This window comes from Gymnoscopelus braueri (assembly GCF_963280865.1).
Source record: "Gymnoscopelus braueri genome assembly, chromosome: 2".
In the NCBI taxonomy this organism is placed as follows: domain Eukaryota; kingdom Metazoa; phylum Chordata; class Actinopteri; order Myctophiformes; family Myctophidae; genus Gymnoscopelus; species Gymnoscopelus braueri.
Genome location: NC_137604.1, coordinates 21524492 through 21542137, shown reverse-complemented (window position 1 = coordinate 21542137; position 17646 = coordinate 21524492). Strand labels below are relative to the sequence as shown.

At 39.6% G+C, this 17646-nt stretch overlaps 1 protein-coding gene across 1 annotated transcript; it reads right to left on the bottom strand.

Annotated features, from left to right (window-relative positions):
• Nucleotides 1–767: 767 nt before the first annotated feature.
• LOC308099252 (uncharacterized protein) lies at nt 768–3763 on the bottom strand. The gene is made up of 4 exons (XM_080447933.1): nt 3639–3763; nt 3082–3164; nt 2343–2543; nt 768–1197 (listed from the first exon to the last, which is right to left on the bottom strand). The coding sequence occupies exons 1-3, from the start codon at nt 3706–3708 to the stop codon at nt 2361–2363; spliced, it is 336 nt and encodes a 111-aa protein (XP_080304059.1). The 5' UTR covers nt 3709–3763; the 3' UTR covers nt 768–1197; nt 2343–2360.
• Between the last annotated feature and the right edge of the window lie 13883 nt (nt 3764–17646).

Sequence of the window (17646 nt, the reverse complement as noted above, 5' to 3'; positions counted from 1 at the left end):
TCCCAAACATTTGTTCGCAGTGTTTAAAGTTTCCATGTCAACAACACCAACTGGAGGGAGTGGGAGGGGGAGAGGGGAGGGGGGCTTTTACAGAGCTCATGCTTGTGGGGGGCTTTTTATGCGCTGCATGGCTTTTTTCTTTTTTTCTTTTTTGTTTGTTATGTAACCCTGCTGAAAAAACCAGCTTAGACCAGCCTAAGCTGGACCAGCTGGTTTTAGCTGGTCTTGGTGGTTGACCACCTTAAGGTGTGTTTTGGACGTCCAAAACACACCTTAAGCTGGTCTTGGTGGTTGACCAGCTTAAGGTGGTAGGTTTTGCTGGTTTAAACTGGTAGCTGGTTTAAGCTGGTAGCTGGTATTTTTGATGGTTTAGCTGGTTTAAGCTGGTAGCTGGTATTTATGATGGTTTAGCTGGTTTAAGCTGGTAGCTGGTATTTTTGATGGTTTAAGCTGGTAGCTGGTATTTTTGATGGTTTAGCTGGTTTAAGCTGGTAGCTGGTATTTATGGTTTAGCTGGTTTAAGCTGGTAGCTGGTATTTATGATGGTTCAGCTGGTAGCTGGTTTAAGCTGGTTTAAGCTGCTATCTGGTATTTATGTGTATTCAGGTGTATTCTGGATATGCAGTGACCAACTTTGCTGGAGAGGATGCATGATCATGGTGAATTTCAGCCAGGTGCCCACAGCACGTGGTATATTTAAAAAACAGTAGCCTACAGAAGCCTATATAAAAGTGAGCAAAATCCACAAAGTCATAAATAATCATGTATCAATTTCATACATAACAATAATTTATTAAACACTTATAAAAAACCCTCAAAAACAACATTTAAATAACAAATAAATGTATAAATAAACACATAAATACATGAACTTCAACCTGAGGAACACACTAACACACACACAGTGTTCAAATGACTGGAAAAGAGTGAGAGAATATGAAAAATCGGACAGATCCGTCTTGATTACATGACTATGGAGATACTGTATACCGATGTGTGTGATGTTTGGAAAACATCTGTAAAGTTGCAGCCAAAAATGTGTCTTGCAAAAATCGGCCTGCTGGTGGCGCTATAAAGCATTACCCCCCCCTACACAGACACACAATTTCTTGTCCTTTCTATTGATGTCCTGGCCATGGTCCATGGCCTTCCTCTTTGTGAGAATGTTCTGCCCCTGCAGCCACCAATGGAAACAGTCTGAAAGAAAACAAACAAGAACCCCCAACAATAAAACAAATATAATTAGCAATATACTGCATGGGGTGAGTTAAATGAATTGTGATGTTTTGAGAAAAACTTAAAGTAACTTAAACTTCACCCATTTTCAACCTTATCTTCATATAACTAACTGATCCTCGCTAATGTTCATTATACAATGGCACCATTTCTGTCTACTCGTTCTGCCACTCATTGGTGGAATGTGGACAGTTCAGAAACCTGCCTACCAGTGACATCACCAATGGAGATTCCAAGCTAATAGAAACTACAGTGTGTCTCTACCTGGAAAGTTTGCATGCAGAAGTAGAAGCCATTGTTCTTGCATTAATAATGAACAAATAAAGTTGTTCTAAATGACCAAACCTGCCTACCGATGATGTCAAAGGTAGGCAGGTTTCTAAACTGTCCACGACCTATCAACGAAACACAGAGTGAGTAGACATAAATGGTGCCATCTTAAAATGTGTATTAGTGAGGACCAATTATATGAAGATGAGTTGAAAATGGGGTGAAGTGTTTTTTTAACCCCGTGTTTCAGTTCAGTTAGAAAACATGCATTTGAATGAAAAAGGTGGGTGGACAGTGGGCAGGCAATAAGTCAGATGGCTACAATGGACAACAACAATTTGGGGGAAAAAGCTACCCCTGCCACACATGCATGTAGGGCTGCCACTACCAATTATTCTACTTGCGATTATTCTATTGATTACTTTTTTGATCTACAAGCTCACAACACGTCCAACGAGTTGCAAGCTTGTAGATCGGCATTTCTTTCAGCCATAAAATCGATTTTATTACAATAGAGTATTTTCTTTTATGATTGATTAATAAGCTTAATATAATCTCTTTTCCAGAAGGTGACATTCCCGTTTCCCGATCAGTTTTTCATAGCTTCATTTGATTGGCTCGGCAGCAGATATAAATTGGAAACAACCAACATCTCCATATGTGTTTCTGGTTGAAACAGTATGCTGCTGAGACAACCAAATGAAGGTATGAAAAACTGAACAGGTAACGCTAACGGGAATTCCACCTTCTGGAAAAGAGAACTACAGTCATGCACAGAGCAGATTGAATTATGAGATCAAGTCATAATGAACCCCCCCACCCCTCAGTAAACATACCTCTTCTGAGTCCTGCGGTCAGGGGGGTTTGGCCTCCCCCTTGCTAGTGGGGCATTCTTTGTAAGGCTCCTGCATGGTCTTCAGGGTTGTTGTCCCCCAAATGGCAACAGCAAGCTCCTTCATGAACAGGGAGTCCTTGGTGTTTGCTGCCACCATCTTCCAGATCTCCTTTTCGAGCCACACACCAGAGCCAATCTGGACCTGAAACAGAAGAAAACAACACATGTTTTAGAAATTAAAAAACATTTTACCATGACATTTCAGACACATTTTTGACAAAAGCAGGCCCACTTCAAACAGAATTTACTGTAAAGAAATTACATTTTCAAGGACCCCCAAATGTGGACCCATTTAGAAAAGAGTTGGTGCCATGGACCTCCAATAGAGAAGATGTTAATTGTTGGATTACATTTAGTACAGAATTCTACAACTGTCTATACTGTAGGTGGGGAGAGTTGAAGTAATTCTTATACAGTACATTGTCATTGGATTACATTCTAGCTGGTAAAATAGTAGTGAAATTAACCTTTTCCACCCGGCATCCCTATTTTGTTCATGCCATAGGCAAAACTGTTCAAAAATAGTTCAAAAATAGCAAAACATAGCTGATCTACAAGCTCACGATGCATCATGACACGTTGCCTATTTTTTAAATGATAACTGTTTCTTATTTAGCTGGGGACACTGTGGAACCCCACTTTTAAGAACCACTGTCCTACACAGTATGTTTCTTCAATACCTTGTCACCGTTGCCGTCAAACATCCCAGGTGTCGATGCCAAATCGTCTGACTCGGGGGAAGAGGAAACAGAGGAAGTTGCAACTGAAAATGTAGAGAATCATATTTAAGCTCCTTTTGGCAGTATCACAGTACTTATATTGTACACATTGTCACCATTTTCCGTAGAACAGTATCACTGTCTAAACACACCTATGCTGTCACTGGTTTGCTTATCTGCAGCAGGGATGTCAGGCTTTGCTGCAGAGCTATATTGGGGCCCTTCCTCCAGTTTCTGTTTTGCAATCTCTAATTTGTTGCATCTTAAAGCATGAACAGGGTACGGAAAAAAAAAAAAAAAAAACTGAATTGATGTATGCCTTAGTAGGATACCAGTTTAATAATGAGCCTAGCATCTGTCCACTCCATTTAACATGCTTTCTATATAATGTTTTTTAACATTTGTGGTCAAGATCTAAGTAAAAAAGAACATGAGAACAAATAACCAACATATCGATATATACAAAAAGAGAAGAGCAAACTCATGCAACTGTTTCGTTAACATTAGTCATTGCTTACTTAGTTTTAAGATGCTGTAGGTCCAGCTCCAACTCTTTGGCCTTCTTCTGGGTATGACTGTACTTGACATTTCGTCGTGGATAGCTTGGGGAACAACAGCATCTCCACCGTATTCAGACGAGTCAGAGTCTAAAGGTAGTGCAAGTAATATATTTTGGATAAAACAAGATGTTTTTTGTTAGAAAGTTAAAGTGGAATAAAATGTAATTTTATGCAACCTGTATCGTTGAGTATATTAATACAATATAACTTATACAATCTGTATGTTAGAGTATGTTAATACAAATAATACAATATAACTTATATAATTGGGGTGGTTGTATTTAGTCTCCCTGCTCTTCTATTGAGACATTTAGATAGTGTCAAAGGTCATGTCTCACCTAGACACAGGATCTGACATGAATTTTGATCTGATGGTCAAGATTCAATGTATCACCTGAGCAAGCAGGCAGGCTCTATTAGCTCAATGGTAAAAGGTTACAGCACTTGCTCAGGAAACCGGGTTCAAATCCGGGCGGGGTAGAAGAGGAAAGTTACATAGTGCAGCTTTAACCCATTAAGACCTGGGGCCGATTCTAATAATGCTCTCTAAATCCTAAAAGTTTTTTGAACATAAAAGGAAAAAGATTTGAGGTACAAATGTTCACTTTAAAACATATATATTCAAAGATTTTCAAAAATAGCAGATCTACATGCTCATAGCGCGCCACTCGGTGTCGCGCTATGAGCTTGTAGATCTGCTATTTTTGAAGCCAAAGGTCTAGCCAAAGAAATCAAAACAATTACACAGATGCGTTCCTGGTCTAAATGGGTTCAAATTTTGTATGCCCACTTCTTTGTGTCATCACTTCCAATTGTAACTTATTTATCCTGTATCCTGTATGAGTTCTGATTGGTTAAATTTGGTATTCCTGGAAATGCATTTTCGGCTTACTAAAGAGGTGGAGAGTCTGGGAGACCCCTGTTACTGAACAAGCAATGATTACTTTAACATTTAACAAAACAATATCACTTTACCTTCAAACTGTTTTCTTCTCTTTGTGGGAGGGGGGGGGGGGGCATAACACATAATGGTTCTCTCTGGGTTCCTTTTTCTCTTTTAGTAGGGCTGCAAACCATTCATTTTGGCCACTGCAGCCAAAGAAATGTGTAATAATAACACACACACACACACACACACACAAACACAGACAGACAGACAGACAGACAGACAGACAGACAGACAGACAGACAGACAGACAAGGGAATCATTAATGTTCAGAGTTCACGGGATATTAAAACACTCTGTAGCTTCATCACTGACACACACACACACACACACACACACACACACACACACACACACGTCATATTCTGAATTTAGTTTTGAGCGGCACATAGGCAAGCAGTAGTGGCCTATAGTATAAATTATATTGTATATTCCCACTATAATTTATTGTAATTATTGTCATAATCCCTTTATCAAGACAAATTAAATAACTAAATGTGTAGAGTTGGGTCATGACATGAGTCACTTGTGATTGACTTCGAACACAGCAGCCTACGCACTTAATTATCAATACAGTAATAGTAGGCTAAAACGCCTACATAAATAGTATTTCTGTGTGTCAACACTCACCTAAAATGTCCGCCGCTTCTTCTTCTTTCTTTTATCTTCTCTGAAGCCGGTTTATAATTATTTTTGATGAATCCAAAGCAACGCAATAAACTTTCTACTGAAGTGAGAGCTGCAGCCTGCAGGCAGCTCGACTCAGATAGCATTCATTCTCCCCGCGTATCGCGAGCGGTAGTTCAAGGGTCACGAGCCTGCTGAGACAGTGTTGCCAGATTTTGTGAGAGAAATAAGCAGCCAGGTCTGTGAAAAAAATTAAGCCCAAAAGAAGCGACATTTAAACCTATTTGAAAATAGCCGATCTACAAGCTCACAGTGCGTCGCATTTGCAACACATTGTGAGCTTGTAGATCTGCTATTTTCAAAAATAATAAGTGAAATATTTCACTAATATTTACAAGCAACTTTACAGAAAAACAAGCCCAAAGTCACTTATAATAAGCAGATATGGCAACACTGCTCAGGGCCCATAAAGGGCCCGCTTCTCTGTAAAAACAGATGTACAAGCTCACAACACGTCAAATTGCGACAAGATGTAGATCTGTAGATCTGTTCATTTTGGTAACCATAGCAAAAAAAAGTGTTATTTAGAATCAAACTAGCATATTATTTGCCAATTGCGAAATTAAGTAAATAAGTTTGGATGAATGTTGTCATGATAATAATAATACATTATTATTATTATTATTATTATTATTATTATTATTATTATTATTATTAAATATAATATTTATGTCACATCACAAGAAAAGGACAAGAAATGTAAAGTAAAATACAATGCAATACAATACAATACAATACAATACAATACAATACAATACAATACAATACAATAAAAATATACTGTATATACTGGGGGGGGGGGCAATTGTAACAGAAGAAAATCTTCACAGTCTAATGGCAGGTATGATGTCTCCCCGGGATCCAAACTAGTTAAAATAGCAGATCTGCAAGCTCACAACGCTTGTAGATCTGCTATTTTCACTGCATGCTTTTTTTTATTAATTGATGGAATTTCTTAGATTTTGTATTTATTTGTTTTTTTATTGATGAAGATTTTAGATTTTTGGGTGGGAAATGTTTTGAAATAATATAGTAATATATTTTTGTAGGAAACAAAAAAAGGGATCTTTCCTCGTGATGTGTACATGACCCACAAATGGGCCCGACCCACTGTTTTGGGAAACACACACGTGATCTAACCCAGTGGTCCTCAACCCTTTCAGGCCGCGACGTCCCAAAATAATCATATTTGAACTGGGGACCCCCACCCTTAAAGCACTTGGAATGTAGGAGTTGATGCATTACGTTTAGTTTGACTCTATTGTGAAAATAGCAGATCTTCAAGCTCACAACGCCTCGCAAGGAAGGTGTTGTGAGCTTGTAGATCTGCTATTTTCAAAATGTTTTCTTATATTATTATTATTGTTAGACAATTTGGCCAATGTTTGACATTTTTTTATAGTATAGTTTGTTGATTACTTTTGATGCAGTAATGGTGGGTTTTTTTTAGGTACTAAAAAGGTCTTAAAGGTCCTTAAATTATCACTTCACTGTCATCTGGGGACTGGACCACCCCCAAATCACGTGGGGACCCCCTGGGAGTCCCGATCCACATGTTGGATCGGGATCTAACCAAACTTGACCAGCTGCTAAGCTGGTCTTTGCTGGTCTGTCCAGTGTCCAGCCATCTGACCAGCTAAGTCTAGCTGGTAAGCTGGTCTTTGCTGGGAAGTCCACCCATTTGACCAGCAAAGACCAGCTACCAGCTTGGCTTTGCTGGTCAGTCCAGCCAGCCAGCTGGCTGACCAGCAAAGACCAGCAGAATCCAGCTTAGTGACCAGCTAACCAACTACACTGGCAAACCAGCCTGACCAGCCTGACCAGCTTGTCCAGCCTGGTATGCCATCTAAACCAGCTTAAGACCAGCTAAGACCAGCTAAAACCAGCTAAAACCAGCAACCACCATAAGCTGGTCTGTGCTGGTTTTTTCAGCAGGGTAGACCACACATAATGAATGTTCCCCAGGGAGAGAGAGAGAGAGCCTGGCACAAGACAGGATGTGTGTTCTTGGGGGGCTCAGAATCCTAATGACTTGTAAATAAATATATAATGTCACCACTTCATTAATTGTACCAGAGGCCCCGCGGCGGAGAACGTTTCCTCTCATGCCGCGCCGCCACCCTGTTTTATGGGCTGAGAGAGAGAGAGAGAGAGAGAGAGAGAGAGAGAGAGAGAGAGAGAGAGAGAGAGAGAGAGAGAGAGAGAGAGAGAGAGAGAGAGAGAGAGAGAAGAGAGGAGAGAGAGAGAGAGAGAGAGGAGAGAGAGAGAGAGAGAGAGAGAGAGAGAGAGAGAGAGAGAGAGAGAGAGAGAGAGAGAGAGAGAGAGAGAGAGAGAGAGAGAGAGAGAGAGAGAGACACTCCGAGTCGGAGGGAGAAAGAGAGAGCTACCCTATCATGTATGTTTCTCATTCTTTGTAATAGCAACATAAAGTATTAGATAGACTTGTTACTTAATTGTTTGTATTATGTTTTTGTCAGTGAGTGTCTGCGTCAAATGGACCAAACACTTAGATGTCCTCAAAGCCTCTAAAGTTACTCTTAAGACAAGAAGTGTGTGCGTGTGTGTGTTACTATACTTGTGTGACACAGTTGTCATGCTGTGCATATGGATCACACATGACATTTCATAAAGTGTTGTTGAAACAGGGAAAGCAATAGCTTGGCTATTACTGTACTGTATGTGTCGAATTGTAAGCTACAGCATGTCGGCTCATCTGTCCTGTTTCCTGGACTGGTCCACTTTTGACTTATTTTTTTTAATGTTTTGAAACGTTTAGCCTACATGATGACATGCCCGTTTCCTTGGCAGAAGTAGCCAACTGCAAGATTAAAGCTGCCGTCTGTCCCTCAGACTGCAAAGAGCCTCTCTCGATTCTGAGGAGAGATTATCTGTTGTGCTGCTCTTCAGCAAGAGCAGACTGTACAAAGGTACAGATAAAAGGGGGTATTTCTTAAATCCTCAGGGGAGGATCAGCCATCGATTCTGTCTGAACTACAGGGCATTATTGTCGAGCAGCGTCGCTAAATGCCGTTTTGCTCAAGTTGAGTTGCAGATAAGCAGCATTTTGAAAATATCTCTGCTATACACCTACACAAAATCCACTTGTAAAAAAACAGGGGTGTAGAAGTACAAATACACCATCCTGTGCACCGTTAATGACAAGGCAGTGCTTATTATTTGTGCATTTGAAAATGCAGAAATAATAGATTAAACAATTGCCGCGTCTCCTTTACGTACTGTAGACTGGTGGAATGGACGTAATGAACTGATAGGGTTAGGGATTTCTATGTTTGGTTCATCTGACTTTAATTTGTGCACATTTGGAGATTGGATGGAGAGTGACTGCGAGATCACACTGAGATCCACGGCTGTGGTCCAGTGGTCTTCAACAGGGGGTCCGGGACCCCTAGGGGGTCCTCAGAGTTACTGCAGGGGGGCCGGCACATCTTTGTGTGATAGGATTTTTCCTTTTTTTAAGATGTATTTACATTCACCACATGAACCCTAGCGTCCCTATTCTGAGGAGAAAATAGCCGATCTACAAGCTCACAACGTTTTTTTGGCAAAGAGGTTTGCTGTATAGGGGGAAAAGAACAGACCAAGTACAGAGCGGTGGTTAGTGGTTTAAAATGTCTGAAAATACGCATGAATCCAACATGCAATGATGATAGTGCTGTCAAGCAAGGCTAGGAACAAAGTTTAATCTGCAACACAATTTGATACAACATGTAGTGGGGGTCCCTGTTTCATCTCTCTCTCTCTCAGCTAAGGGGTCCTTGGGATGAAAAATGATGAAGACCCCCTGCTATAGTCCTGGCTAGTGTGGCTGGCTGCAATTGGTGGCAACTGCAACAGCTACAAATCAGTATAACGCTCCGTTTCATCACATCACATCAATCCATTCCATCACAGTTACCTCTGGCCCAGTGACAGAGTGATGGCCAGTGTCTCCTCCTCCACTGTCAGCTGACATGGTCACTGTTGTGTCTGGTTGCCAGTGGTGGAAAAAGTACTCACTTTTTTTTTTACTTAAGTAAACAGTATCAATACTGCAATGTAGAAACACTCCATTACAAGTAAAAGTCCAGAATTCAATAAAAGTACGAAAGAATTGGTATCGAAATGTACTCAAAGTACCAAAAGTAGAAAGTACTCGTTACGCAGAATGTCCTGTTTCACAAGTTTTCAAATGTATAAAAGCTATAAAATGTATGAAAATCTTTTCAAAATAGCAGATCTACAAGCCCACAATGCGTCGTTGTAGATCGGCTATTTTCAAATGGCCGAAATGTATGCAGAGCTGAAGTGGTTAAGTACAAATACCTCATAATTGTACTTGAGTGCAGTACTATAAGTACATGTACTAAGTTACTTATTACCACTGGCTCCCCAGTGACATAGTGATGGCCGATGTCTCGTCCTTCCCTGTCAGCTGACATGGTCTCTGTAGTGTCTGGTTCCATGTGTTCATCTGTTAGGCTGGACTCTGTCACTTCATCAAGCCAGAGTCCCCATTCCTCAGTGATGGAGAGTAACTACAGTAGGTGGCCAGCAGTGGTGCAAAGTAACTAAGTACATTTACTTAAAGGGATATTTCACTTTCAAAAAAACTTTTGCTCATTTTATTGTCTACTCAGGCTTTAGTGAGCCCCCCAGACAGCTTTTAAGTTGCTTGATTCATTATTTAGATATTTGATATTCATTTTATCAGACACGCCCCCTTCCTATACAAACCCATTATAACTTCAAACTCCATTTTTAACATGTTAGATTCATCAAAAACACCCGTCCTTGGTTCTGGTGACTCATCCTGCCCTCCTAATACATGAGGGGGCCGTGTTTTTTCGATTACTTTTTTCATTTATTTTTAATATTTTTATTGGAAAATGAAAAAAAAAAAAAAATACAATAAAAAAAATGAAAAGATTCATCTAAAAAATGTAGTTTGAAGTTATAATGGGTTTGTATAGGAAGGGGGCGTGTCTGATAAAATGAATATCAAATATCTAAATACTAAATCAAGCAACTTATAAACTGTCTGGGGGGCTCTCAAAAGCCTGAGTAGACGATAAAATGACCAAAAGTTTTTTTGAAAGTGAAATATCCCTTTAAGTACTGTACTTAAGTACAAGTTTGAGGTATTTGTACTTTACTTGAGTATTTCCAATTTCTAGTACTTGTACTTCTACTCCCCTACATTCAGAGGCAGACATTGTACTTTTACTCCACTACAATTATTTGAAAACTTTAGTTACTAGTTACTTTGCAGACATAAATTATGATATTAAGAAACATTAAGCACTTTAGCCCTATTGCATACCTAGGGTATTTGAAAATATATATTTAATAATGGTTTTGATAATGTGGATTGTGGAAGTTAAATGGTGGATTTGTGGATAGGACTCTATATGAACAAACTTGTTATATCAACAAAACACATCGCATTCTGTTTGTGAGACAGTGAAACTGGCCAAAGTCACTGGCCACCGACTGTACTGTAAGTATATTATCTCAAGTACTGTATAAGTACAACGCGAAGGCATGATTACTATAATTGAGCATTTCCATTTCTTGATACTTTATAATTCTACTCTACTACTGTACGTCTCAGAGTGCAAATATTGTGTTTTATACATTGATTTGACAGCTTTAGTTACAAGTTACTTCGCAGTTTAGATTATTAATAATTTGTCAAATTATTACTCAAAAACCTTCAAAATGTTTGAAGAAATCTACTGTACAAGCTCACAAGACGTCGCAATGCTACGCTGTGTGAGCTCGTAGAGGATCGGCCATTTTCGAATAGCCTATGTATAAAATAGGGCTTAAGAGGTTAATGACCAATAATTATAGTCCAATAATAGCATGATATAAGTGGTCAATGACCATAATTATAGACCAATAGCATGATGTATGTGATTCTGAAATGGCCGTTATGCATAATGGCTACTTATACTTTTGCTACTATGATGCTAATCCTTTTGTACACGCTGTGGTGTTGCTATAATTTTTTTGACTAAAGTCCAAAATCTGAGTGCTTCTTCCGTCACTTGGCATAGTCCCAATTTCCACACACATGGTCTCTGGGGGTCAGGGAGATGGAAGAATGGATTACTGGCTTCACTTTCCTCTGGCTAGTGTACTTAGCGCCAGTGTACTCAAATGTTTTACTTAAGTAAAAGTATCAATACTGCAATGTAGACGTACTCTGTTACAGGTAAAAGTCCCAAATTAAAAATGTACTTGAGTAAAAGTACAAAAGTAGTGGTATCAAAATGTACTTAAGGTATCAAAAGTAAAAGTACTAAAACGTTTGAAAATAGCAGATCTATAAGCTCACAACGCGTCGCAATGCGACGCGTTGTGAGCTTGTAGATCGGCTATTTTTCAAATAGCCTAGTTATAAAATAGGACTGAAGTGGTTAATGTGTGTTTTATAATGTAATAATTTGCAAATAAATCTGCAAAGTAATAACTAAAGTTTTCAAATAATTGTAGTGGAGTAAAAGTACAATATTTGCTTCTGAGATGTAGTGGAGTAGAAGTAAAAGTATAGACAATTGGAAATACTTCAGTATTGATTGATTGATTGATTGATTGAATATTTCATTAGGCAAAACATGTAAACAGCACAATTGCATTTATAATACTTTGTCTAAAAGGTCTGTCCAAAAAAGTCCTTGCAGTCTTGTTTCCATTGGGGTCCGTGGTATTCAATTCATAGACATAAAGTAAAGTAAAAGCACCTCAAAATTGTACTTAAGTACAGTACTTGTGTAAATGTATTTAAATCACTGTTCTTCCGTCACTAAGTTGGCATAGTCCCAATTTCCACACACACAGTCTCATGGGGGTCAGGGTAGATGGAGGAATAGCTAGATTAGTGGCTTCACTCTCCTCTGGCTGTAGTGTCCTTAGCGCTACACAGAGGGAGGAGCTGGGAACAGCCCAGCTCTTCATCAGAGAGGTGAGCTCCCCTCCCTCCAGGATATATAGACCAAGCGGTGCATAGCCAAAGCTGCTATAGAGGCACTGAGCCGTGTCGCTATGTCACTCATAGACCGTAAGCCAAGTGGTGTGAAGTAACTAAGTACATGTACTCAAATACTGTACTTAAAGGGATAGTACACCCAAAATTTTAATTCAGGGATATTTTTGTCGCATTCCTAAGCCAATAATTTGATGACCTGCAGCGGTTCCGGTAGGAGACACAAAGAGTCTCCTTTGTGTCTCCTACTGGAAACGCTGCCTACCGGTCTGCTGGTCATCAAATGATTGCCTTAGGAATGTGACAAAAACTAAAAAATATCCATGAATTGAAGTCTCCATGGGGTGACTAATCGATAGAAAAAATTTTGAGGTACTTTTACTTTACTGGAGAATTTCCAATTTTCAATACTTTTACTTCTACTCCACTACCTATCTCAGAGGCAAATGTTGTGCTTTTTACTCCACTACAATTATTTGAAAACTTTAGTTACTTTGAGGTGGTTATGTTCAGACATATACTTTGCCGATTTGAAAATAGCCGATTTACAAGCTCACAACGTGTCGCATAGCGACGCGTTGTGAGCTTGTAGATCTGCTATTCTCTAAATATTTGTATGCATTTTGAAAACCTGTGAAAATGGGACATTCTGCATAATGAATACTTTTTACTTTTGATACTTTAAGTATATTTTGATGCCAAAACTATTGCACTTTTACTCAAGTGAATTTTTAATAACTGAATGACTTATACTTGTAACAGAGTATTTTTACAACGTTGTATTGATACTTTTACTTAAGTAAAACATTTGAGTACTTTTTCCACCACTGCTGTAAGCTCCCATTACACTGTTACTGTCACTTTTATGTACATGACTGTGAATATCCTCCATTCCCACTCGTCTTACTGTACATAATGTGATATCTGCTGCTACAGTACTGTACGTGATGTCCTTATACTTGCACAAGAGACTGAAGGTATATACTCTGCCTGTCTCTGCCGTTGTTTATATTTACTTAGTTGTGGTTTGTAACTATATCCGTTATTCGGTGTGTGTGTATATTCCAATTCTCTTTAGTGCAGGTTATCTTCAGGTTATCTGTACCAAAACCTGTGAATTAAAAAAGTTATTTGAGCTGTGGTAAAGAGCATGCATATTCATGTTCATTTGTATTGTGTTAAAGCTGCATTGTGGCATACGTTTGATAGTTACAAGGCCTGAACATAATGACCTGTATGAGGGCTTCATTTGAGACATAATGCTTGTAAGAGTACGAGCCAATTTGATGACGTCACCGCAGGGCTTGGTCAAGGCCACGGTTGCCAGGGTTACAGGGTACTTAACCCTGTCCCTAATCAAGCGCAGGTGTTGCCAGTCGCAGAGGCAAACATCTTTTGACTGTGTTTGAAAGAGCTGGTGGTCTGTTTCCTCTGTGTTTATTTATTTATGTATTTATTTATTGTACTGTATGCTAATAAGTGACTGGCACTACAAAGCTACAGAGAAAACATCTTGTTTATGAATTCCACGGATGTTTTGGACATCAGTTATTTGAGCACACGTCAGAACTCCCTTGTCAACCAGTAGCACCTCCTCAAGTAGGACTTGGGCGCTAACTTATTAAGTCATTTTGCCGGGGACTCCTTGGAACCCCCTCAAGGACGCCAGCTATGTAAGTGCACTGTGGTTGTGTACCGGAAGTTGAGAGCTGGGTAAGTCCCGGGAAGGACGCACTGTGATTGGCCAGTAGTCACTTTGAGTGGCAGTTGGGGCAAACGCAGTCAGTGGGGCAAACGCAGTCCCCACCAACATCATTTACGATTCTGTGCCTATCGGTACATAACTCGAACGGCGCTTAGTCGACTAGCAGACCATCGGCCGGTCGGCGCGGGCACTCGCGCCTGGAGGCGCTCGGGCGCGCCTCCTCGGCCTCAAGGTCTGCTGAGTCGGCGCACCTCCGATCATGGTCAAAAACTATACTTTATCGGCGAAAAAGTCCGCGGATGTTTGAAAAAGTATTGTCCCAAGCGGGAGTCGAACCCACACACCCAATGGTAGTAGAATGGGAGTCTAATGATTAGCGAGGTGCGCCAAGTGGTCAGTGCCAAGATTGGGTATTTGGGCTGTATTAGAATGTGACGTCCTAACTCTTCTATTGTGGAATAAAGAAGTCCCCGTCTGCGCGCCCGCCCAAAAAACACTGTGCACTTACATATATCGCCTCAAGGACCCCTGGGGGTCCCCGGACCCCACTTTGAGAACCACTGCCTTAACCCTTTAAGACCGGGGACGCATCCGTGTCATTTTAGATTTCTTTGGGCTATTCAAAAATAGCAGATCTACTGTACAAGCTCATAGCGCTATGAGCTTGTAGATCTGCTATTTTTGAAAAATCGTGAAAATGTGTGCAAATCTTTGAATATAATTTAAAGCGAACATTTATAACTCAAACCTTTGCTTCTGGGGGATTCTACAAATAGATCTAAATCCTAACAGTTTTTTGAAAAAACTTACGTTGCTATAATCAGTGGTTCTCAAACGTTTTCATGTCAAGGACCCCCAAAATTATATGTATTTGGCCACGGACCCCCATCTCAAAATATGTTGTTCCAAGGACCCCCCAGAAGCAAAGATTTGAGTTAAAAATGCACAAATTTTCACGATGAAAAAATAAATAGCAGATCTGCTATTTTTGAATTGCCAAAGAAATCTAAAAAATTTTAAACTTTGTTTTATTGGTTTTTTTGCACATTGATATTACATTCAGTGGCATTCGGTTCATGGTATGTGCTATAGGGGGAAAGGGAAAAGAAAACGTACAGTCCTTCACATTGAAGGAATCTCAACAGAGGGAAAGAAAACAAAACAAGACAAAACAACCTGACAAAAGACAACATTAAAGCAACCGGGGAGACAATAAAACAATCCATCACAAAACAAAAAAACAAACAAACCCAAAAACAACTACTCGCACGCATACACACACACACATACACACAGTGTCATTTTGGTCTCACCTTAGCTCCACCCCTTTAAGTAACAAATTCAATCAGGAATAATCGGAAAAGTAATTCCATCTGCGAAAGAAATCTAAAAATGACACAGATTCTTTCCCGGTCTAAATGGGTTAAATAAGTACAAGCTGCCGTCTGTTCCCTCAGACTGGCACCAGCCTTCTCCAGGAGAGATTATCTGTTGTGATGCTCTTCAGCAAGAGCAGACTGTACAAAGGCACAGATAAAAGAGGGTATTTCTTAAATTCTCAGGGGAGGATCAGCCATCGATTCTGTCTGAACCACAGGGCATCATTGTCGAGCAGCGTTGCTAAATGCCGTTTTGCTCAAGTTGAGTTGCAGATAAGCAGCATTTTGAAAACACCCTCTCTACTGTGTACATGCCAACACATCCACTGGTAATAAACAGTGGTGTATTATTGACATACAAATACAGTATCACATTAAAAATGCAGAAATAATAGACGCTTCGAAGTGGTCCTGTTTCACCCTGTTGGGGAAAGTTTTCCAATAACGAACACTTCACTCCACACTGCATGATATTTACAGCTCACAGTTGCTCTAAATGCAAACGCTGGAAAGTAATATACTAAAAAAATAAAAATAAAATAAACACACAGACATTTCTGCACAAAAACAACAGCAAAATGTGTTTAAGTGAATTCAGCGAAATTCATAATTGACCCAAATTATTCTCTCCAGATGTTTTGGCTAAACTCCATATTCAAGCTCCATGTGCCACAGCAGCCAGCACAAATTAATCGAATAAGTCCAACTCTATGAGAGAAAAAATATGTTAAGTACATTCATTAACCACCTAAGAAATAAACAATAACATTGGATTCCAGCTCATTGGGATGTTTTGTGCTAGTTTCTTACTAATAACCACTTAAGCCCTATTCAAAACAATACAAGCTTCACAACACGTGATGTGACACGTTGTGTGACCATGATAGATTTTCAACATTTTAGAACATTTCTGAAAATGTTTGAACATTTTGTTCAAGAAAAAAAAAAGAAATTCCTTATTTTGTTAGACAATGTTTATTTTTTTAATATATACACATTTTTCCAAATGTTTTCCTATGCCCAAAATAGGGACACCAGGATGAGTGGATAAGTATGCACTGTATCATGCCACCTTTTGTTTAAAACTTTTAATTATACTACGTAGCCTATATTCAGCTGAATATACGTAGTAGAAAACCGGAACTTGGCAGTCAAGCGCATGCCAAACTACATGGAGCACATTGAAAGAGCAGGCTTTCCATAATGCATTTGAACCAACCATGAAAGTTTGTCGCTTGCTTCACTTTGCAGCAGGAAGTAACTCCGCTTACTTAAGTTTCCGTACATCCGTTTTGGCTGAAGCAATAACCATATTTTAGCTCAATTATTTTCCCATTAGTCAGATGCATACAGCCTGAGGCCCTGAGCCTACAACGTTTGCCTCACAATAACGAGGAGAGGCTATTTTGATAACAGCCCAACAGGACTAGCAAGTGCGTTGTAGGTCACTGAGTGTTTTCATGTTTTTGCTCATTATCAGTGTTGGAAGAAGTACTCAGATTGTTTACTTTACTTTACTACAAGTAAAGGTCCTGTATTGAAAATTGTAGTGAAAGTACAAATGTACTGGCATTAAAGTATACCAAAAGTAAAAGTGATCATTATGCAGAAAATCCCATTCCACATGTTGTTTTCAAAATGTGAGAACATCTTTCAAAAATAGCAGATCTAAAAGCTCACAATGCGCCGCGGTTGCGACGCCTTCCGGCGCATTCCGAGCTTTTAGATCTGCTATTTTTTGAATAGCCAAAGTACAAAAGAGTCTGAGATATAATGGACATACTAAAGGCATGTAAAAGTACCTCACAATTGTACTTAAGTACAGCAAAAGTAAATGTACTTAGTTATTTGACACCACTGGCTGTAGGTCAGTGCATGTTTTCATATTTCGGTTCATTATATGAAGCGTTACGCTATGCAAAGCTCCCAGCTCACCAGAGCCTATTTTTCTCTCTTCTTTGACCCTTGCTGACCTTGTGCTTCTCTCCCAATCACCCCGTTGGACGTTGGGTGCTTCTCCCATCATGCATTGCGGTTGCAATTGCACACAGAGGACTATAACCGGACGTAATGGGCCGGACGGTTTTGGCTTTTAAATTGAATTCCGTTGAATAATCGCCCTGCGAAAAAATAATGAGTCATTACCTATTTCCCCGGAATTAGTCCATCTGTCTTTGGAAATGCCTATTAATTTGTTCACAGTGAATGACCCTTAATCGTAGCATTAACCTGATGTCCAAGTTCGAGTGTAACAGTCGTAA